Source organism: Mastigoproctus giganteus, chromosome 7, assembly GCF_048544385.1.
Source record: "Mastigoproctus giganteus isolate SK-2022 chromosome 7, ASM4854438v1, whole genome shotgun sequence".
Taxonomy (NCBI): domain Eukaryota; kingdom Metazoa; phylum Arthropoda; class Arachnida; order Uropygi; family Thelyphonidae; genus Mastigoproctus; species Mastigoproctus giganteus.
Window position 1 is genome coordinate 70633408 of NC_143581.1, and position 23929 is coordinate 70657336.

A 23929-nucleotide genomic window follows, 5' to 3' on the forward strand; every position below is an offset into this window, starting at 1 on the left:
ACCACCTACTGGCTAAAGGAAAATTTCCGCACATCTATCCTACATCTGTCTTTCCTACATTTGAATTTATGCCCTCTCAGGTGATTATTCTGAGCAAGAGGAAGAAGCCCATCAGCATTGAGCATGCTCCAACCATTCAAGGCTTTATACACCTCTATCAGATCACCTCGCTGGTGCCTAGTCTCCAGACACTGTAATTTGCAAAACTTAAGCCTTTCTTCATAAGAGCACCCCTTTGTTCCATTCACTAATCTTGTTGCCCTTCTCTGTACTCGTTCCAGCAACTCTACATCCTTCTTGAAATGAGGCCTCCAGACCTGTATACAGTACTCTAGGTGTGGCCCGACCATTGCCTTATACAAGGGAATAATCACCTCCTTATCCCTGGTAGAAAAATTCCTATATATGATTGACAATACACCATGAGCTACTCTTGCAGCCCGTCTGCACTGCTCAGAGAACTTCATATCTGCCTGCACAACCACCCCCAGGTCCCTTTCATTCTCTATCACTGTCAGTGTAGTACCACAGAGTTGATACGTTGCTCTGGGGTTACTGTTTCCCATATGAAGTACTTTACATTTGTCAATGTTAAACTTCATTTGCCACCTCTCAGCCCATCTGCTTAACCTTTCCAGATCCTGTTGCAGCAGCATAGTGTCAGTAGTGTCCTTGACAACCCTGCCAACCTTCGTATCGTCTGCAAACTTGGACATTAAGCTTGATATACTATCATCTGCAAACTTGGACATTAAGCTTGATATACCATCATCAATATCATTTATAAATACAGAAAACAATAATGGACCCAATACTGAACCCTGAGAGACTTCACTAATAACATTAGTCCACGATGAGCAGTGTCCATTGATTATCACTCTCTGTCTTCTCCCCCTCAACCACTCCTTTATCCATAGCAGCAATTTGCCTCCAATGCCACAATGCTCCATGTGCAGCAGTCTTCCATGTGCAACAGTATCAAAAGTCTTTCTAAGATCCAAGTATATAATATCAAAGTTATTTCCTGCATCCAGTTCTTTTGTGACTGCATCATAGTATCCAATCAAATTGGCCAAGCAAGACTTCCTCTTACCAAAACCTGCTGTGTCTGAGCTATAACTGAAGTCCTGTTTAGATGATCCTGCAATGCTTCTTTAACCAGTGCCTCCCTTAATTTTCCGAGAACAGAAGTCTATAATTACTTGTGTCAGCCTTTGATCCTCCTTTGTGAATTGGGATCACATTTGCACATCTCCAGTCCATGGGTACTTCCCCTGAGTCCAAGGAAGCTCTCATAATTATGGCTAAGGGTTTGCTTACTTCCTTTGCTGCCTCCTTTAATATAACTGGATAGATCCCATCCATCCCAGGTGCCTTTCTTGTGTTTATCTTCAACAATTTCTCCTCCACTTTACTCTCATTTATTACAAGATTCTCTAGCTTACTGCCAGAGTTGAATACACCTCTGGCATTCCCCTCACTGAATAACTCCTCATGTGTGAATGTCGATGCAAAATATTCATTTAGTTTGTTAGCTACCTGAGCAGGATCATCAATAGTTGACCCATCGATATCAAGTGGACCAATCTGATTCATCCCCTTCCTTCTACAGTTTACATAAGTAAAGAACTCTTTGCTGTTTTTCTTTGCATCCCTTGCCAAAGATTTCTCGTAATCTGCCTTCGCCTGCCTAACCTCCTTTGTAACTTGGTTACAGATCAACTTGTATCTATCATAGGCTTCTGTGTCATGTGTTAATTTGTATGTATCCCATGCATTTTTCTTCTCTGCAATATGTCTAATTAGTTCATCTGACATCCATTTAGGCCTAAACCTTGAACAATATTTCTTAGTTGGTATGTAAAGCCTAGTAGCTTCCAAGATAAGGTCTTTGAATGCTTCCCATTTTGAATTTGCTGTTGGTAACATCATCAGTTGGTCCCACTGTATAGAATTTAAATACTGTCTCAGTCCATCGTAGTCGCCTTTACGAAAGCAATAACCCTTCCCTTTACCCCTAATGGTAGTTACCTCTTTCAGTAAGTCCCACTTGAGCACACTGATCACTGCCACCTAGTGGTTCATTTATCTGCAGATTCTTAATGCATGAAGAATCACTACCAATAATCAAATCAAGAGTATTACTCCCTCTAGTTGCCTCCCGAACATGCTGATGTAGAAAACAATCATCCAATAAATCCACAAAACCTTGTTAGTGTGTGAGTGACCAGCCCCCAAATTCCAGTCACTATCTGGGAAATTAAAATCCCCTATTATAAGACTCTCTGATTTACTGGCCCACTCTATTTCCCTGTACAGTTTCCTATTATACTCGTCAGAGTCATTAGGCCTATAGCACACTCCTACTCTCAATTTTGATCTCCCAATGCTTATGTCACACCAAACTGACTCGACACTGCACTGTCCAGCGATGTCGACTGGCTTCACTTCCTTGGATTTTATGTATTTCTTAACTAATAGCATAGCCTCTGCTCTCTTTCTATCCTGTCTATCCTTTCTGTAGACATTGTACTCCCCAAATTTCAGTTCTGCATTCCTTATATCTGTGTGATACCAGGTCTTTGAAATCCCAACTATATCTGCCTTTGATATTTTGAGCAATACATCAAATTCATCAAATTTATTTACTAAACTCCTAGCATTGGTGTACACACAAGTATACATGCACCTGTTCTTTTTCTTAGTTACCCTAACACAACCCATGTGTTTACTTGTACCCCAATGAGTCCCAGCAGTCTCTGAAATATCCTGCATCTTATTTTCCAGGCTGCTGCTCATTCCAATAGAAGCAGTGCAAGAATCACTTTCACCTCTGCCAGTGGCTACTGTTAATCTATTAGTCCTTGTATTCCCCCAATCTAGCAGTTTTCCGACCCACCTAACACTGCCTGTTTGTTGTTTGTTTGTTTCGTTTTTAGGAGCATTAGCAACTAAGGCCATATTGCTCCGAGAATATGCGGTGGTCATTCCCTGACCTTTCCGCATCCTCCATATTTGGTGGTGACGGGCTCGAACCCCGGTCTAATCAAGAAGCGTGTGCTACGCACTGTTGCTCCTTCCCACCTGGCTACGGAGGTGCTAACACTGCCTCGATAGCATCAGCAAACATTCTTGCACCCTTTCTATTTAAGTGTATCCCATCCCTGTAGAAGCAGTCTCTCATGTTAACAAGTACAGACCAGACTGAAAAACATTCTACCCCCTGAACCTTGCACAATATTTCCAGGGCCTAATTGATCGACAGGACTCTCATCATATACTCCCTCCTATCGTTTCTGGGCAGAATTGCAGACACTTTCAATTTCAACCCTAATTCACGGCTTTATTTCAACAGTAACCTGTATTTGTTAAGTAATTCTGCCGGTCTCCTACTCTTAATATCATTAGTGCCAACGTGTACAACTATATCACCTTTTGTGCCCTTAAAAGATGATATCCACTCTACAACGTATCAACCTTTTCCCCTGGCAGACATATCCTGCTCCTGTTCCACCTATCCTTTTTACAAAGCATGTTTCCTGTTTTCCTGACAGTAGAGTCACCAACAACTACTAGTTCCTTTGGTACCAGCACATTCTGCCTTGGGGGCTGCCGCTGTGTTGCGTGATGACCAAGTGCAAGCTCTGGCATTGGTATTATCATCCATTTTTGTATGATGCTTTGCACAGTGCTTCCAGCAGCATTTTTAAAAGAAAATTTCAGCTGCGCAGCAACAATTTAGCAGTGTGCCACAGCATTTCAGTTACTGCGAAGCCAAGCACCCATGCAGCTTAGAGCGAACATTGTTTATGAGGTGTCTGTAGCCAATATATAGTAATCAGAGTCTTTCCTTATATGGTCATCCTTTCTACATCACCATTCGAGTTGCCCATCTTTGGATGCTTTCAAGAAGCTCAATGTCTTTTTTCAGATGAGGTCTCCATACCTGAGAACAGTATTTCAAATGTGATTTTACAATTGCCTTACACAGTGGGATTATGACCTCCCTATCTCTACAGGATAGTGTTCGATAAATCATGGATAGGACACCATGGACTTACCTGTCTGCCTGTTTACACTGTTCAAAAACTTAATATCTGCCCATATCATAATTCCCAGATCCCTTTCCTCCTCCACTGTTTTTAATTCAACCCCAGAAGTGTCTAATTTATTTGGCGGTTGCTATTCCCAAGTGTAAGTCCTTGCCTTTAGCAGCATTAAAACATAGCTGCCACTTCTCTCATCGTCTTTGAAGTCTGTTCATCCCGAAAGAGCTCTGCTTGGCACTAATCATTAACAACTCTACCAATCTTTACATCATCTGCAGTTTTCATATCACGCCTTCTACCCCTTCATTGATATCATTTATGAAAATGAGAAACAGCAGGGGTCCAAGAACCAATCCTTGAGGGGACCCTATTCCTAACATTCCACCAATCTGAACAATATCCATTAATCACAATCCTCTGCCTTCTGCCCTGGATATGAGTTCATCTTTGATGAGCACATTTAGAATTGATGTTTTTCCGAAAGCCATGCTGATGATCTAGCAGGAGATTCTGTGACTCAAGTAACCGATTTAGCCTTCTATCCTTTTTGAAAATATCACATTGCCAACTACAGTTGCATCTGGAGAAAGGAGTTTTTCAAGACTCAAAATGATTAAAACATATTCACAAGCAAAATTGACCAAGAAAGAATAAATGGATTGGCCATTATGTCAATAGAACAAAATGTACTAAAAGATATAAAAACATCAGATGTTATAGACATTTTTATATCAAGTAAATATCGTAAGAATGATGGGAAAACTTAAGTTTATATAAATGATGTACTAGTTGTTAAAGTTTAAATAAATAATTATGATTTGAATAATTTTTGGGTTGGGTGTCTCCTTTATTTTTGCAATTTTACGAATACCACGTTTAATTTTTGCAAGTGGGCCCCAGATGAATATTTCGCCTGGGGCTGACAGAAGTCTAGGTGCGGCACTGCTTAAGAGGGTAAAAAATGTATGTCGTACAACCATGCTTCAAAACAAACTCTCTTCCTTGAGCTTATATATGGAAAGTGACAATCTTAGAAGCTAATCATCTGAATATATTTAAGATTTTGCCATAATGAAATCACGGAAATGAATATTTTAAGTCATTTGATCAATAATTTTTTTTATTAATAAAATAATTTATTAATAAGTTAAAAAAATATATTTTATTTATCTGTTACAGGTAAAAAATTGTATTTTATTTTATTTTTTTAATAAAAATGTAAATTGTTTTATTGTATTACACTGGTCAACACGTAAAATGTTATGAAAACGAAACTACCCAATCTCGACTAATTTTATGCTGTTAAGAATGAAAATGACATTAAAATTTGTCAATTGGCTCTTATTTTTAAATTACAGTTGGGGTCTCATATTAGTGCGTTACTCTACATTATCAACTGCGGCTCTGGGAAAAACACATGGCAACACTGCTGTTTCAATACCGCTATTCTGTTATCATGTGATCGGCAACTGTTGCCTCACTCTGCATCACTTGATAAGTTGTTGTCGCCTCAAATGTATCTTCTACTCTTTTGCAGTAATCTTCGAATACTGCTGGGTAGGGCTTACAATACCGGGATCCCGGTAATTTTTTTCCAGTGTTGAAATACCGGTATTATTGATACAAAAAATACCGGTTTTTCGGTATTAATTTAAAAAAAAATAATTGCTTATAATTTAATCACATAAAGGTTATAAAATCACCTTCATGTGATTATGACGTCGTTATCTCTACTAGCTAGCAAATGTTCGATAAATCATCGATAGGACACCATGCAACACTGCAACCTGTCCACAATTTTCGGACAACTTCATGTCTGACCGCATCGTAACTCCCAAATCCCATTCCTCCACTGCTGACTTTAGTACAACTCCACCAAGTGTATAAGTTATTTTGAGGTTGCTGTTCCCCAAGTGTAAGCCCTTGCATTTTGCTGAATTAAAGCATAGCTGCCACTTTTCTGACCATCCCGGAAGTCTATCTAGGTCACTCTGAAGAAGCTCTGCTTGACGGCGATCATTAACTACTCTACTGATCTTCACATCATTTGCAAGCTTAGACCTCATGCCCTCCATCCCTTCATAGATGTCATTTAAAATAATCAAAAACAACAGTGGTTCCAGTACTGATCCTTGGGAAACCCCACTTCTTACATTAACCGAATCTGAGGAATAACCATTTATCACAACCCTCTGCCTGGTGCCCTCAAGCCATCGTGCTATCCATCTAAGAATTTTCCCTATGATTCTAGCCTGCTCCAACCTATAAAGTAACCACTCGTGTGAGACTGAGTCAAATGATTTGCTGAAATCCAAATAAACAATGTCGAAATTATTCCCAAAGTCCAGCTCTTGAGTGACCTTGTCAAATAGCTAACCAGATTAATTAAACATGATTTTCCCTTTATAAAACCATGCTGTGTATTGAGTTTTTTTGAGAACAAGCGTAGCCTTGTGCAGGCGAAGTTTTTTACTGCTCCTGGAATAGAGAAGTTTTTTCTGTTTTATTAGCTTAAATTGGCATATTAACCTATTTTCTAGAGTAGCTTTATATTCCTAGTTACGATGCTTAGTTTAAAGTTTAACTTAGATAGAGATTTTGTAGGTATTACTTAGTATCAGTAAGGATATCAAACCCACAAGTTACAAGTTGCAGCTCCGCTGAACGAGAAGTTTTTTAGCCGTATTTAGCCGCTTTACTGACCAATTGTTATATCAAATTATTTTCTATAAGTAGCTTATAGACCTAGTCAGGATCCTTAGTTTATTCTGAATTGAGACAGCGAGATTTGGAAGTTAATTAATATTTAAGTGTCTGTAGATTTACCGATCGTAACTTGCCGCCATTGTTATTCAATACAACTTTATATCCCGAACTAGATAGCGTAAGCTTAGTATAGTATATAATATAATATTGTCAATCAATCAGTAAAATCTGTTAATCTTGTTAAACTTCACTGTCAATTAAATTGTACTTTTTAACTAAATACATATAACGACTTAGATTACAAACATAACATAATTAATTAATACATAACTTGATATGGAAGTTATATAAACGGAACTCGGAGATAATACTCGAGACTGAAAAATATATATAGCATTATAACTGTTAGGGTTATAATTTTGTACTGAAATTTAATTGAAATTTTATTGAAATTAAATTGAAATCATGACTCAGACCAGAGCAGCAAAGCAAAAGGCTCAAGCTAATGGGAGTGCTGTGGCTCAGAGGAGAACTGAGGGGGGGGCAGTTGCCATCTGAATCACAGCCTTTTAAAATGCACTGCTTGCATGATGTTTGTGGAACAATCAGGTACGGGACATGATATTGCCATGGGGATGTCTTTGTGTGTGCGCAATGCAAGGAGTGTAACGATATCAGGCAACAACTCAGTGTTGTTATGGGCCTATATGAGAGCTTGAAGGACAGGGTGGATGCCCTCGAAGGATCTAATTTGAGGTGCCCATCAAGCTCTCAGCTGCCCATATCATCTTTTAAAGGCACAAAAGGTGATATAGTTGTACACGTTGGCACTAATGATATTAAGAGCAGGAGACCAGCAGAATTACTTAACAAGTACAGGTCACTGTTGAAAAAAAGCCGTGAATTAGGGTTCAATTTGAAAGTGTTTGCAATTCTGCCGAGACACAATAGGAGGGAGTATATGATAAGAGCCTTGTCGATCATTTCGGCCCTGGAAAGATTGTGCAAGGCTTAAGGGTTGGAATTTTTTTTCAGCCTGGTCTGTACTTGTTAACAGGAGAGACTGCTTCTACAGGGATGGGATATACTTAAATAGAAAGGGTGCAAGAATATTTGCTGTTGCTATCGAGGCAGTGTTAGGTGGGTCGGAAAACTGCTAGATTGGGGGGGGATAAAAGGACTAATAGATTAACAGTAGCCACTGGCAGAGGTGAAAGTGATTCTTGCACTGCTTCTATTGGAATGAGCAGCAGCCTGGAAAACAAGATGCAGGATATTTCAGAGACTGCTGGGAGTCATTGCGGTACAAATAAACACATGGGTTGTGTTAGGGTAGCTAAGAATACGAACAGGTGCATGTATACCTGTGTGTACACCAATGCTAGGAGTTTGGTAAATAAATTTGATGAATTTTAGGTATTGCTCAAAACATCAAAGGCAGATATTGTTGGGATATCAAAGACGTGGTGTCACACAGATATAGGAATGCAGGATAGACAGGATAGGAAGGTGGAGGGGTTATGCTATTAGTTAAGAAACACATAAAATCCAAGGAAGTGAAGCCAGTCGACATCGCTGGACAGTGCAGTGTCGAGTCAGTTTGGTGTGACTAAGCATTGGGAGATCAAAATTGAGAGTAGGAGTGTGCTATAGGCCTAATGACTTTGATGAGTATAATAAGAAACTGTACAGGGAAATAGAGTGAGCCAGTAAATCAGAGAGTCTTATAATGGGGGATTTTAATTTCCCAGATATTGACTGGAATTTGTGGGTTGGTCACTCACACACTAGCTAAGCTTTTGTGGATTTATTGGATGATTGTTTTCTACATCAGCATGTTCGGGAGGCAACTAGAGGGAGTAATACTCTTTATCTGATTATCAGTAGTGATTCTTCATGCATTAAGAATCTGCAGATAAAGGAACTACTAGGTGGCAGTGATCACAGTGTGCTGAAGTGGGATTTACTCAAAGAGGTAACTACCATCAGGGGTAAAGGAAAGGTTTTTGCTTTCGTAAAGGTGACTACAATGGTCTGAGACAGTATTTAAATTCTACACAGTGGGACCAACTGATGATGTTACCAACAGCAAATTCAAAATGGGAATCTTATTTACTTATTATAATTAGCCATATAGTGCAAGGAAGCCTGAGGATTTTGCTACACCAGCCAAAAAAAAAAAAAAAAAAAATTCTGAGTCGCCCCAGAGTGAGCGAGCGAGCAAGAGAGAGAAAGTAGAAGGGAATCACCAAGACAAGATGATGAGAGAGAAGATGATGATATCCAGCTCAGGAATCATTCGAACAATCAATCTTGGAAGCTACTAGGCTTTACATACCAACTAAGAAATGTTGTTCAAGGTTTAGGCCTAAATGGATGTCAGATGAACTAATGAGACAAATGGCAGAGAAGAAAAATGCATGGGATACATATAAATTAATGGGTGACATGGTAGCCTATGATAGATATAAGCTGGTCTGTAACCAAGCCACAAAGGAGATTAGGCAGGCAAAGGCAGATTATGAGAAATCCTTGGGAAAGGATGCAAAGAAAAACAGAAAAGAGTTCTTTACCTATGTAAACTCTAGAAAGAAAGGGATGAGTCAGATTGGTCCACTGGATATTGATGGTTCAACAGTTGAGGTTGAGGATCCTGCTCAGGTGCTAACAAACTAAACGAGTATTTTGCATCTACATTCACACATGAGGAGTTATTCAGGAAGGGGAATGCCAGAGGCGAAGTAAACTCTGGCAGTGAGCTAGATGATGCTGTAATAACTGAGAGGAAAGTGGAGGAGAAATCGTTGAGGATAAACATAAAAAAGGCACCTGAGGTGGATGGGATCTATCCAGTTATATTAAAGGAGGCAGCAAAGGAAGTAAGCAAACCCTTAGCCATAATTATGAGAGCGGCGAAGGTAAAGAAAGCCTGCACGAGAACGACGAGAAACGTCGGATAACTTACGCGGAAAATTAGTTTGCCGATACGGCACTCTAGCGCTGCTCACTCGGTAAACAGACGGTAGGTGTTAACGGTCTGGAGCAAAGTCGAGAACGATATACTGATTGACAGGTAGGCGTGGCAAACGACGTGCTGATTGGTGCGCGAACACAACACACGATAACATCGGTTTAGTATCACTGTAGCAGCACTAATGGTAACTTGTCCTAATCGTACATGCCCTAACATTTACTGTAACGGTGAAAAAAGATCAGGTTACCTCGACTTGAATCCCATGGGAGCTTGAACCCCTCCCGAAGTGGAGGGGGTAACCTAACCTTTTTTCTTTAGAATCAGTCATATTTAGAAATACATTCATAAAAAAATAAATTTTTTTATGACCGTATTTTTATTTTCTTGTTCAATAATATGCCCTAATGGGTGAAAATAGGTCAGGTTACCTCCACTTGAATCCCATGGGAGCTTGAACCTCTCCCGAAATGGAGGGGGTAACCTAACCTTTTTTCTTTAGAATCATGAGTGGACTAGCACATAAATTGTTTATTAATAAAATATTAATTTTTTTTATTAATGTACTTTTATTTTTAAAGACACTCATGCGGATACACACGTATCATAACGTCAATCAGCACCTTAATAGCTTGTCGTCTGTCGCGCCCACCACCAATCATTTCATTGTTTGCCACGCCTACCTGTCAATCAGTATATCGTTCTCGACTTTGCTCCAGTCCGATAACACCTACCGTCTGTTTACCGAGTGAGCAGCGCTAGAGTGCCGTATCGGCAAACTAATTTACCGCGTAAGTTATCCGACGTTTGTCGTCGTTCTCGTGCAGGCTTTCTTTACCCAAGCCATGAGAGCTTCTTTGGACTCGGGGGAGGTACCCATAGCCTGGAGAACTGCAAATGTGATCCCGATTCACAAAGGAGGATCAAAGGCTGGCACAAGTAATTATAGACCTATGAGTTTAACTTCTGTCCATGAAAATTAATGGAGGCACTGGTTAAAGAAGCACTGCAGGATCATCTAGAGAAGACTTCAGTTATAGTTCGGACACAGCATGGTTTTGGTAAGGGAAAGTCTTGCCTGACCAATTTGGTTGGATACTATGATGCAGTCACAAAAGAACTGGATGCAGGGAAAAAATTTTGATATTATATATTTGGATCTTAGAAAGGCTTTTGATACTGTTGCACATGGAAGACTGGTGCACAAATTGGAGTAGTGTGGCGTTGGAGGCAAATTGCTCCTATGGATAAAGGGATGGTTGAGTGGGAGAAGACAGAGAGTGGTAATCAATGGACACTGCTCATCGTGGACTAATGTTATTAGTGGAGTCCCTCAGGGGTCAGTGTTGGGTCCATTATTGTTTTTTGTATTTATAAATGATAATGATGATTGTATATTAAGCTTAATGTCCAAGTTTGCAGACGATACAAAGGTTGGCAGGGTTGTTAAGTATACTACTGACGCTATGCTGCTGCAACAGGATCTGGAAATGTTGAGCAGATGGGCTGAGAGGTTGCAAACGAAGTTTAACATTGACAAAAGTAAAGTACTACTATGGGAAACAGCAACCCTAGAGCAATGTATCAACTCTGTGGTACTACACCAAATAGAGAATGAAAAGGACCTGGGGGTAATTGTGCAAGCAGATATGAAGTTCTCTGAGCAGTGCTGATGGGCTGCAAGAGTAGCTCATGGTGTCTTGTCAATGATATACAGGAATTTTTCTACCAGGGATAAGGAGGCGATTATTCCCTTTTATAAGGCAATAGTCAGCCCACACCTTGAGTACGGTATACAGGTCTGGAGGCCTCATTTCAAGAAGGATGTAGAGCTGCTGGAACGAGTACAGAGAAGGGCAGCAAGATTAGTGAATGGAACAAAGGGTTGCTCTTATGAAGAAAGGCTTAAGTTTTGCAAATTACAGTGTCTGGAGACTAGGCACCGGCGAGGTGATCTGATAGAGGTGTATAAAGCCTTGAATGGTTTGAGTATGCTCAATGCCGATGGGATTCGTCCTCTTGCTCAGAATAATCACCTGAGAGGGCATAAATTCCAATTGAAGAAAAACCTATGTAGGATCGATGTGCGGAAATTTGCCTTTAGCCAGCTGGTAGTTGTTTGGTAGAACAGACTTCTATCCCTTGTTGTGGAAGTTGATAGCCTAAGTAAATTTAAGGCTCAACTGGACAGGTATTTCGAACAAACAGAGGGGTGAAATGGAAGTGGTTTTTTTTTTTTTTTTTTTTGGCTGATGCTGCATAAGCTTGATTTCTTGCATCATATGCATCTACTAATGCTAAATGCTAATCCTACAGAATTCCATTTCCATCTAAATGAACCTGAATTCCACCCTTGATCATTGCCTTCATGATTTTCCCTACTACTGAAGTTAGACTGGTTGGTCGGTAATTTCCCATTACACTCTTAGAACCGCCTTTATGTTCCAATCCAACAGAATCTCTCCTGGGTCCAGTGATGCTCTCATAACTAGCCTTAATGGTTCAATGCACTCACTTGCCACCTCCTTTAAGATTATAGGGTATATGCCATCAATCACAGGAGCCTTACTTGCCTGTAGGCGCGAAAGTTCTCATTAAATAATCATTTGAAATTTCAATATCATTAATTACATTTTTTTCAACTTCACTTCCATAATATCTCATTGACACATGTAAATATCGATGCAACGTAACTATTGAGTTCATCTGCAACTTCAGCTGTGGTATCTAATATTGCCCCATGTCCATTATATAAGGGTCCAATCTGATTTGTCCTTCTGTTCTTTGCATTTATATATGTGAAGAATTCCTTAACTGCACTCTTTGCTCTCTTCTTTATTCCTTCTCCCCACTCTTTGCTCTCTCCCAGACTCAGTAAAGATACTATAGTGAAAATTATACTTTGCTTAATAAAATGTCTTTCTCCTTCATAAAATTATGAATGTAATTCAACCATGGAAGACCAACATGGAACAGAACATCAGTGTTCTGCAAATTCTTTGCAAAATAAGAAATTGCCTGACTCCAATGAGATTTTAAAAGATGAACTTGAGTCTTAAATTAATGAAATACTTTTAACTATTTTTGCTAAAAAAGTTCAAAGCCTAGAAAAGATGGACTGAGATCATCTACAATTTTTTCAGTACAGTAGTACCAGAATAGAATGCGAAAGGGCATTTTCTGCAGCTAATCAAATACTGTATGCACCAAAATTAGATCCATTTTAAACGCTCATACTATTGATTGCTTATGTTTCTTAAGAGCTCACTTTATTCGGACAGGTAGTGTGGATGCTTAAACATAACTAAACTTTGCAGTAACAATATGTATTTTTTTTGTTTTTAGAATAACTGTATTTTAATGATTTTTTTTTAAGAATATTTATTATTGCAATAAAGTTTATTTAAAACATGAATTCAAGTAATTACAGTACTTGTTTTTTTCCTTACTTTATTGCACCTAATTGTCATCAAAATTTATTGAGAAAAACGTTTGTTTTTGGAATACCGGTATCCTGGTTTCATAAATTAAAAATACCGAAATACCAGTATTAAGATTTTGACCGGTATTGTAAGCCCTACTGCTGGGTACTGGGTGATTTTTTTTTTTTTTTTTTTCAGTTAATGGTTGTTCTCTGTGAGATTTCTACTTTTTGCACATTTCTTGTGTTAGGTAAGATTAATATGTCCCATAATTGTGTGAATAGTCCAAATTACTTCTGTTCTATATGTAGAGAAGTCATGTTTGCTTCAAGAATGCATCCCTTAACTAATTAAAAAAGGCCTACTTCTTTCACTTGAGTGTAAAGTAGGTGACTAGGACAAGAACTGGTCTCCACACATATGCTGTACTACCTGTTCATGAAACGGCGCCTCCGTAGCCAGGTGGGAAGGAGCTACAGTGCGTAGCACACGCTTCTTGATTAGACCGGGGTTCGAGCCCGTCACCACCAAATACGGAAAGGTCAGGGAATGACCACCACATATTCCCAGAGCAATATGGCCTTAGTTGCTAATGCTCCTAAAAAAAAAAAAAAAAAAACCTGTTCATCAAAACCCAATGCATGGATGAATTAAAGGAATGTTTTATGGCTTTCGCAGTGCCTGTGATATGGGCACTGCGAAATTCTGTGAAAGTGGCATTTCTTACTCGAAATAAAAGACTATGATAGATTCTATCAAAGAGAAGGTGAACTTACTGTTTGTAAGGATGTTGATGGTGTAATGGCAGCAATGAACATGAAGCATGTTTCCTAAGAATGGTGACTATTTATAGACACTTTTAAGGTTATCCTTAAGGCTGTGTTATTACACATTGGAAATATGCTGCCTTCACTACCTCTTGCCTATGCCATCCACAAAAAAGAAACTTATGCAAAAATGAAGAACATCCTCTTAGTGGCAGATATGTGGTGATTTAAAGGTAATCAAAATTTCATTAGGGTTGCAAAAGGGTTACACTATATATTGTTGCTTTCTCTGCGAGTGGGATAGTCATGCCAAGGATATGCACTACGAGAAGAGAAGTTGGCCTCAATGAAAATCATTTGACATCTGAAATGAAGAACCATGAAATGAAGCATTTGAACCTCTGGTAGATCCAAATAAAGTTTTGCTTCTACCACTCCACATAAAACGTGGCTTGTGAAAAAATTGCGAAGGCTTTGGACGTGAACAGTCCTGCATTCATATATTTGACAAAGAAATTCCCAAGACTTAGTACAGAGAAGGGTTAAGGCAGCCATTTTCATTGGTCCACAAATAAGGCAACTTTGCAAAGATGAACAGTTCGAATGTGTCCTTAGTGATAGTGAGAAATCAGCGTGGAAAGCCTTTTGAAATGTTTTGACTGGTTTTCTAGGAAACGTTAAAGCCGGCAACCACAGGCAGTTTGTGGAAGATCTGATTACTCCTTACAAAAAACTGAGGTGCAACATGTCATTGAAGATCTATTTCTTGCACTCACACCTGGATTTCTTCCTGCCAAACTGTGGTGCTGTCAGCAACGAACATGGTGAGCACTTCCATCAAGACATCACAGTGATTTAACAGAGATACAATAGCAAATGGAGTGCCGTCATGTTAGTTGATTATTTTTGGATGGTGAAGAGGGATGCTCCCAAAGCTGAATACAAGTGAAAGTTGAAAAGGTCCTGTGTGTGATACAGGTATGTTAGTAGCTACATCTTACTGCCATATAAATAAAATATACCTTGTATAAATATAAAAAACTAGTTTTTCGAAAGCAAGAGCCACTCTGCCATTTTAAGCACTATTTCTGTGTTTAGTACCCCAAAATCTATGAAGTAAACTTACTTTCATGCCCATAACAAGATATGACAAAATTTGTGGTTCAGTGTTATTAATTTAATTGATATTATTGTTATTATTACCCAGTCAAAAATATCTGTTATTTTTTAAACAGTTAATGAGAACGTATGTATTATTATGTATGTAGCATTTTATATGCACCTTTGATGAGCATGAAATTTTATTAAACCTAAAATTTACCCAGTAGAGGGGGGCCTCTTAAAAATTATAGCTAAGTGGCTACAACAACCTTAAATCCGGCCATGACTAATGTTATTACTGGAGTCCCTCAGGGTTTAGCTTTGGACTCAATCTTGTTTTGTATATTTATCAATGATATTGATAAAAATATATCAGGCTTAATGTCAAAGTTTGCAGATGATACAAAGGTTGGCAGGGTTGTTAATGAAATGACATTATGCTATTACAACATGATCTGGAAAAGTTGAGCAGATGGGATGAGAAGTGGCAACTGAAGTTTAACATTGACAAAGGCAAAGTACTGCATATGGGTAGCAGTATCCCCAGAGAAATGTACCAACTGTGTGGTACAACACTCAGGGTAGTGGAGAATGAAAAAGACCTAGGGGTAATTGTGCAGTCAGATATGAAGTTTTCTGAGCAGTGCAGACAGGCTGAAAGAGTAGCTCATGGGTTCTTTTCAATGATATTCAGAAATTTTGCTAGCAGGGATAAGGAGGTGATTATCCCCTTGTATAAATGCTCAAGGTGTTGCCTTGTATAAGGCAACACCTTGAGTACTGTGTACAGGTCTGGAGGCCTCATTTTATGAAGGATCTAGAGTTGCTAGCACGAGTACAGAGAAGGGTAACAAGACAGGTGAGGGGGAACAAAGGGGTATTCTTATGAAAAAAGGCTTAAGTTCTTCAAATTGCAGTGTTTGGAGACTAGGCACCTGTGAGATGATCTAATTGAGGTGTATAAGGCCTTGTGAATGGGTTGAGCAGGCTCAATGCTGATGGGATTCTTCTTTTTCTTGCTCATATTACAACCATGAGGAGGCACAAACTCAAATTGAGGGAAGACAGTTGTGTATGGAATAGATGTGTGGAAAATTTCCTTTAGCTGGTGTGTAAACTTCCACCTTCCACAAAGTTCCATCTGTCATTGTGGAAGATGGAAGTTAGCCTAAATAGATTCAAGGAAGAAGTGGACAAACCTTTGAAACGAATGAATGGGTGAAATGGGAAGATTTTTTTTTTTTTTTTGGTTTTTTTTTTGGCTGATGCTGTATGAGCTTGCTTTCTTGCATCATATGCCTTTGCTAATGCTAAGTCTCATCAGTTCATCTGACATCTATTTAGGTTTAAGTCTTGAACAGTATCTGTTAATTGGTTTAAAAAAAACCTAATATTTTCTACGATTGCATCCGTGAATGCTTCGCATTGAGAATTTATGCTAATATTTTCATAAGTTGTTCCCACTTTGTAGAATTTAAAAACTGCCTGAGACCATTGTAATCACCTTATTGAAAACAAAAGCCCTTGCCATCGCCCTTGACAGTAATTACATCTTTTAAGTAAATCCCACATCAATACATTGTGATCACTGCTACCTGGTGGATCTATTATCTGCAGAGTTATATTGCAGGAGGGTCACTGCTGATTTTCAGATCAAGATTATTGCTTTCTCTTCTTGCCTCCCTAACATGCAGGTGTAGAAAATAATCACACAATACATACGCTTGTTACTGTCTTGCTGCTGTGTGATTGACCAACCCACAAGGTCATTCAATATCTGGAAATTTAAAATCCTTGATTATAAGACAGTACTGGCCCCCTATATATATCTGTACAGTTGTTTGTTATACTCATCAAAGTTTTAGGCCTATAATACTCTCCTGCTCTTTTGTTTTTCTCAGTGCTTATGTCACACTAAACTACCTCAACATTGCACTGGCCACCCATGTCCATAGGATGCACTACCTTTGATTTTGTATGCTTCTTAATTAAGAGCATAACCCCTTCCTACTTCTGTTCTGTGTGTCCTTTGCGTTGACACATTTTACTCCCCATATTCAAATTTTGAATTCCTTATATCTGAGTGACACTATTTCTCTTATAACTCTTCAATGTCTGTATTTTGTGACTGAACCAGTACTTCAAATGTATTGAATTTATTTAACATGGTCCTAGAATTTGCATATGTGCAAGTATGCATGCAACTGTTTTTACTCTTAGTAACACAATCCATATGTTTGCCTGTTCCTTGAGGGCACTCAGTAGGTCTTGAAATCCTCAACTTGTTGCTTTTCAGGATGATGCATGTTCTAATGGAAGTAGTTCAAGAATCACTTTCATTTCTTAATTTGGCTACTGTTAATCTATTACTCTGTGTATTCCTTCAGACTAGCAGCTTTTCAACCCGTATGTATTGTGTGATTATTTTCTACACCTGCATGTTAGGGAGGCAAGAAGAGAAAGCAATAATCTTGATCTGAAAATCAGCAGTAACCCTCCTGCAATATAACTCTGCAGATAATAGATCCACCAGGTAGCAGTGATCACAATGTATTGATGTGGGATTTACTTAAAAGATGTAATTACTGTCAAGGGCAATGGCAAGGGCTTTTGTTTTCAATAAGGTGACCTCTAGCAGCTATTGAGCTTGGAAAGTTATCTTGCCACAATAGGGCTGCATCTGAGCCCTTCCAAATCAGCACAACTGACGATAACCAAGAAGAAAGCCAAAAGTGATATCCAAATCTTTGTGAGTGGGGAACCGGTGCAAAAGGTGACCTCTCATACTGATCTTGGCCTCACCTGGGACGTTGGGCTCACATTTCAGCCTCACTTTGCCAGGATGAGGCAGAAGACGTACGCTGCTCTTTGGGCAGTGCGTCAAGAGCTCGTTGGTGTGCATCAGCCAGCGCTGCTTGTTCGGCACATCCTGAGGTGTATTACGCCGATTCCTCTCTATGCTTCGGAAATTTGGTCATCTGCTCCTGCCTCATACCTTCAGAAGTATCTTAGTTTAGAGTACTGGCTGCTTAGATGGATGAACAGGGTGGTAGGCCACCCCCTAACTATCTCCAGATCTATCCTACAAGCAAATCTGGGCACCACCCCCTGGAGACATGTTATCATGACAAAAAATGTTCTCACGCTTGCACGGCTTATAACGAGGCGAATTGATGCTCCATCAGTATCCGCATTAATCTCTGGCCCGAGGAGGGCAAGAGGGAAGCACCCCGACTCCTGTCTCCCTCTACGTCTTACTCTGTCAAACATCGATTCCCTGAGGAACATGTTTCCAGCCAATTGTCTTCGGATCTTCAATAAATTTAGGATCCACCCTGATAGGTTCTGTGAAGACAAGCCCTACAGGAAGGAAATCCTCAAGAACTGTTACCAGATTATGAACCTATAATACTCACCTGCTCCTGGACAGACCTTTTTTTTTTTTTTTTTTTTTTAACTTGCCTATTTGTATATGACAAAGACTTTCTGTCTTCATGTAATCATGTATATTACTGTATATTTTGTACATTATTGTTTATTTAATCCTGTAAAAGTCTCGGGTCGAACACGAATGTACCCTTGTTTATTGTACATTGTGTTCCTCGCACCTTAGTCTGTATTCACACCCTTCTGGCACAGAGCCGTCCCGGGGTGACCCAAGGTTTCTTGGGAAATAAACTGATTTTAATAATAATAATAATAAAAACCCACCTAACACAGCTTCAGTAGCATCAGCAAATAATCTATCTTGAATCTCTTCTATTAAGTGAAGGTATATCAGGCTTAATGTCTAAGTTTGCAGACAATATGAATGTTGGCCGGGTTGTTAATGACAGTACGCTACTGCAACAGGATCTAGAAATGTTGAGCAGACAGGCTGAGAGATGGCAGCTGAAGTTTAACATTGACAAACGTAAAGTACTCAGATGGCAACTGAAGTTTAACATTGACAAACGTAAAGTACTCAGATGGCAACTGAAGTTTAACATTGACAAATGTAAAGTACTGCATATGGGTAGCAGTAACCCCAGAGTAAATGTGCTATGTGGTACTACACTCAGGGTGGTAGAGAATGAAAAGAACCTGGGAGTAATTCTGCAGTTAGATATGAAGTTTTCTTTGCAGAGCAGACGATCTGCAAGAGTAGCTCATGGTGTCTTGTCAGTGATATACAGGGATAAGGAGGTGACTATCCTCTTGTATAAGGCAATGATCAGGCCACACCTTGAGTACTGTATACAGGTCTGGAGGCCTCATGTTTAGGAGGAATGTAGAGTTGCTGGAATGAGTATGGAGAAGGGCAACAAGATTAGTGAATGGAACAAAGGGGTGCTCTTACAAAGAAAGGCTTAAGTTTTGCAAATTACAGTGTCTAGAGACTAGGCACCTGTGAGGTGATCTGATTGAGGTGTATAAGGCATTGAATAGTTTGAGCAAGCTCAATGCTGATGGGATTCTTCCTCTTGTCCAGATTAATTTCCTGAAGGGACATAAATTCAAATTGAGGAAAGACAGTTGTAGAATAGATGTGTGGAAATTTGCCTTAGTCAGCGGGTGGTTGATTACTGGAACAAACTTCCATCTGTCGTTGTAGAAGTTGACAGCTTAATTAAATTCAAGGCAGAACTAGACAAACATTTGGAGTGAATGGATGGGTGAAATGGAAAGGGAAGGGTTTTTTTTTTGGCTGATGCTGTATAAGCTTTCTTTCTCGCATCTTTTGCCTCTACTAACGTTATGTTAAGTGTATTTTATCCCTATATTAACTACACAAATATATGTAAATTAACTACACAATTAACCATCAGTCTGCTTAGTCATGCATCCAAAATACTTTTGAACATAAGAAAATACAGAATTAAACTGATAACAGAACAGTTTTTAAGCGAAGATCATTTTGGTTTCCGAAATGGAAGAGAAACACAAGAAGCCATCTTAGCTACGCACAATTGTAGATAGAAGAATAATCATAAATAAAATCACACACACAGAGCTTTTATTGATCTAGAAAAAGCATTTGACAGTGTTCTCTGGGAGAAGCTTTTCAGAATCACGAAGAAGGCCCAGTTTGATTGGAGAGATCGACTGGCCATCAAAAAATTATATGAAAATTAAACAACAAAAATTGAATTCTTGTTTTGCATGTTTTGCAGATGATAAAGCAGCACTAGTGGAAAATGAAAAAGAGTTGAAAAACACAATAGAAGTAGTGGAAGAAGTTTTCTTAGAATACGGGTTCAAAATTAATGCAAAAAAGACAAAAATAATGGTTGCCGGAAAAGAAAGTCAAAGAAAAACAGACAAGATTGAAATAGATAACAAGGAAATTGAACAAGTAAGTTCATTTGTATATCTTGGAAGCAACATACAAGAGGATGGCAAAAGCCATTTAGAAATAAAAAGGATAATTGCTATAGTGAAAGAATCACTTAGGAAAAAGAAATCATTTATTGCAAGCAAGATAAACAAAGAAAAGAGGAAGAGATTTGATTTGTGAAAACCTATATAATGGAGGAGAATTGAAGCATTTAAGCTGTTTTGCTGGAGAACATTGATGAAAATCAACTGGAGAGACAAAAAGATGAATGAAGAAGCCCTTAGAGTAGCTGAGGAACAAAGAACAATCAACAAAACCATAAAAGAGGAAGATGCAGTTCCTAGGATGACTCTGGAGACAGAATGATTGGATAGTAAACATATTAGAAGGACAGCTTGAAGGGAAAAGAAGCAGAGATGACAAAGAATCACACCACTTGATGACATCCTTAGGCTCTCAAGAATGAACTACAGGGAAGCAAAAAAAAAAAAAGCCCAAATTCGGGTTAAGTTGAGAAAAAAGATTGCTATGGTGACGGGGACTGATATTTTATTTCAATGAAATGCATTTATAATATTAATAATGATATTCCTTAACTCCATATCGAAATCTAACTATTATTGCAATGCAATCTCTTGCATGCTGTCTAGGAGGAAATCTGTATTAGCCTACATTGCCTATGTTTTATCCTCTTTAGGCAGTTTCCTTATAGTACTATTATGAACTAATAAATAAATAATATCAAATCAGGGAAGTGGCATAACAGAATTTTTATAAAACGATGGAAGTACAGTTTACAGTAGATTGCAAATGAGCTTACTCAGTGATGTATAGGTTGGATTGTCAGATGTCCTGGTGTTCTGAAAAGATTTTTCAGGACTGTCAAATGTTATTAATGGTTTTGCAAAAAAAAGTAAATGAAAAAAAAAAAAAAATTTTAAATACACTTAAAAAAATAAGATGGATTTTGTATCAAGCAAAGTTTGTCAGCTAGCTATCTTGATTGAGGTGTGCACAAATATAAAAACATTTCAGTGAATAATTGAAGACTAGATTTCACAGAGTTTATTGATTGGTAGCATGTTATCGAACACTGGAAGAAATTATATTCCAATATGGCAGAGGCAGTGAGTCTGGCTAAGTTCAAAATGGAATTGGATGGTTACCTTGCAAGAAAATGTGAATAAGATGAATATTTGGGATATACTTATTTATTATTATTTTTTTTTTTTTTTGGCAGATGCAGGAAATGTCTGCTCTTCTTAGCCCTCTACTTATTCTAATACAAATTTTTTCTAACCATCTAGTAACTCCCTGACTTAGGCATGAAAACAAAGGGAATTATTTGTCTTTCCTTGTTTTTATAAGTTTCAAGGTATATGTAGAAAGTTTAGCATATGGAATTTAATTATATTTCATTTTTTCCATGAACACTTTCTTAGTTTTATGTATTTTTCTGTCCAAATAGAAACAATCCAAAAATAACTATTTAACAGTACGGTTCTTCTTATTTTTCGTTTATAGCAGTGAAGAAAAGAAGGCGTAAAAAGAATCCATTACAGAGCCAGAATAAATAGAGTAAGAAGATAGTGAGGGGGGAGAATGAGTGGCCTGGGGCAGCTGCGTCTGCTGCTCCATAAAAATTTCATCCTTAGAATTAGAAGTCCAGTAAGTGTAATAGTTTTTAAACTTTCTTAAGAAAGATACATGCACAATAAAACTTCTGTAATTTGTACCTGCCTTCTTTTTTATGTTTTTATTTTATTTATAGAGATTTAGAGAATAGAGATTTTTTGTTTATCATTAAAAAAGAATTTAATGATACAGTTCTGAAATTTTTTCAGAATGGCTTCACAATTAATTACTCTGTAAAAGAAGCAAAACCAATGAAAAAGAAAAATGGAATTCAAGTGAAATTATTATCATATTTTTATTGTTAGATAATGCACCTATATATTCTTCTGATGCAGTTTTATCAGGCAATATGCATTGCTATTTGCACTGTTTTTTATTATTTATTATTTTATTAATAACAAGATACACAACAGGTAGCCATTAACAGTGTATCTGAGAGCCAAACAATGAGCAGAAGTGATAACATAATAAGAAATCCAAATGAAAGATAAACCATTGATATAGATTTAAACATTAAAATCATATGTACAAAAGAAGTATATAATAAATTAAGTTACCAGTAAAACAAATATTAACTAAATTTAATTTAAGATGAAAAATAAATAAATTAAAAAAAGTAATAAACTACATAAATAAATGAGAGCTAGTCAATTTGCAGTTCAAGAGAACTGGCATACTTGTGGATGGAGTTCATCAGTGATTGTAAATTGTCAAAAACAAATCAATGAGAGAGTCATTTGCTGACTTTCTGACTCTGTTAAGTGGACTGAACTTCATAAAGTCTGTGGTGGCAGAGTCAAGGTGAAACTGTAAGATTCCTGACTTGTCTATGAGGAGCATGGAAGTTGATTTTAGTGAGGATATCAGATGCTTCATAGGTTTCAGTGATTACTTTGGCAAGAAGGGTGATGTCAGCAATAACTCTTCTAGTGCTCAGAGGCCTCAGATGAAAGTAGTCACACAGCAATTCATTGTATACTGAGTGATAAAATAGAGGGTTACAGAATGTAAGGTATTGGACAAAGTATTTTTGTACTGTTTCTGTTTTGTTAATTAAAGCCTTGATGTGAGGATTCCAGATGGGTGAACCGAATTCAAGGATTGGCAGAACAATGGTTAACAAATGATAACAGCATATCTGTAATTTTTGTACTTGTAAGTGTTCCTTTTAGTAAATCCCAGCATTTTGAATGCTTTGCTGGTGATTTTAAGGACATTGGCATCAAATTTAGCACTGCTGGAGAAGAGAACCCCTAAGTCATTGACTTAGTCACACCTTTTGATGACTACATAGTTAATAGTTACTTCATATTTACTAGTTGTGGAGATCTGCACGATGAGAAAGAGATTATTTTGCATTTTGAGGGGTTAGCAGACAAGCCATTCAGAGATAGCCACAGAGAGAATTTGTTGAGGGCACATTGAAGCTGTTGAAAATTAGATATCTCCTTCACTGCCAAGTGGATCTTAAGGTCATCTGCATAGAGATCAAATTGAACATTGGAGGTGCAGATGAAAGAAGGAAGATCATTTATGAAAACAATGAAAAGTAGAGGACCTAGTGGGGAGGAGCCTTGAGGTACTCCACTTAGAGGTATAAAAAGGTCCAACTTCACTCGATTGATGATAATGCTCAAGGAACAATGCATAATATAGCTCCATAGCCAAGAGAGAGAAAAAGGGTCACAGATATCGTATAGCTTAAGTTTTTCAAGAATTGCTCATGTGGGATCAATTGCTTTAGAGATATCTGTGTAAACAGCATCAACTTACAGATGGTTATCAGAGGTAAATTGCCAGAAAGGAAGTAAATTTGTGACCACTGACTTTGCACTGCAGAAACCATGTTGATGATTCTGATCGATGAAAAGCCTGAAGAATTCGAAGAGATGTTTGTGTACTAATGTCTCCGAAGAGTTTGGCAAGGATATGGGTCTGTAATCAGATACATCACATTTATC

At 38.1% G+C, this 23929-nt stretch overlaps 1 protein-coding gene across 5 annotated transcripts in view; it reads left to right on the top strand.

Annotated features, from left to right (window-relative positions):
* Nucleotides 1-23929, top strand: part of LOC150082988 (uncharacterized) — a 1785507-nt gene that overhangs the window by 70752 nt on the left and 1690826 nt on the right. For all 5 annotated transcript variants that reach the window (XM_090377722.1, XM_090377724.1, XM_090377725.1 and 2 more), the window contains exon 2: nt 21858-22001. In XM_090377722.1, the coding sequence (XP_090233848.1) occupies nt 21936-22001 (66 nt within the window). In that variant the 5' untranslated portion in view covers nt 21858-21935. The remainder of the gene's footprint in view (nt 1-21857; nt 22002-23929) is intronic.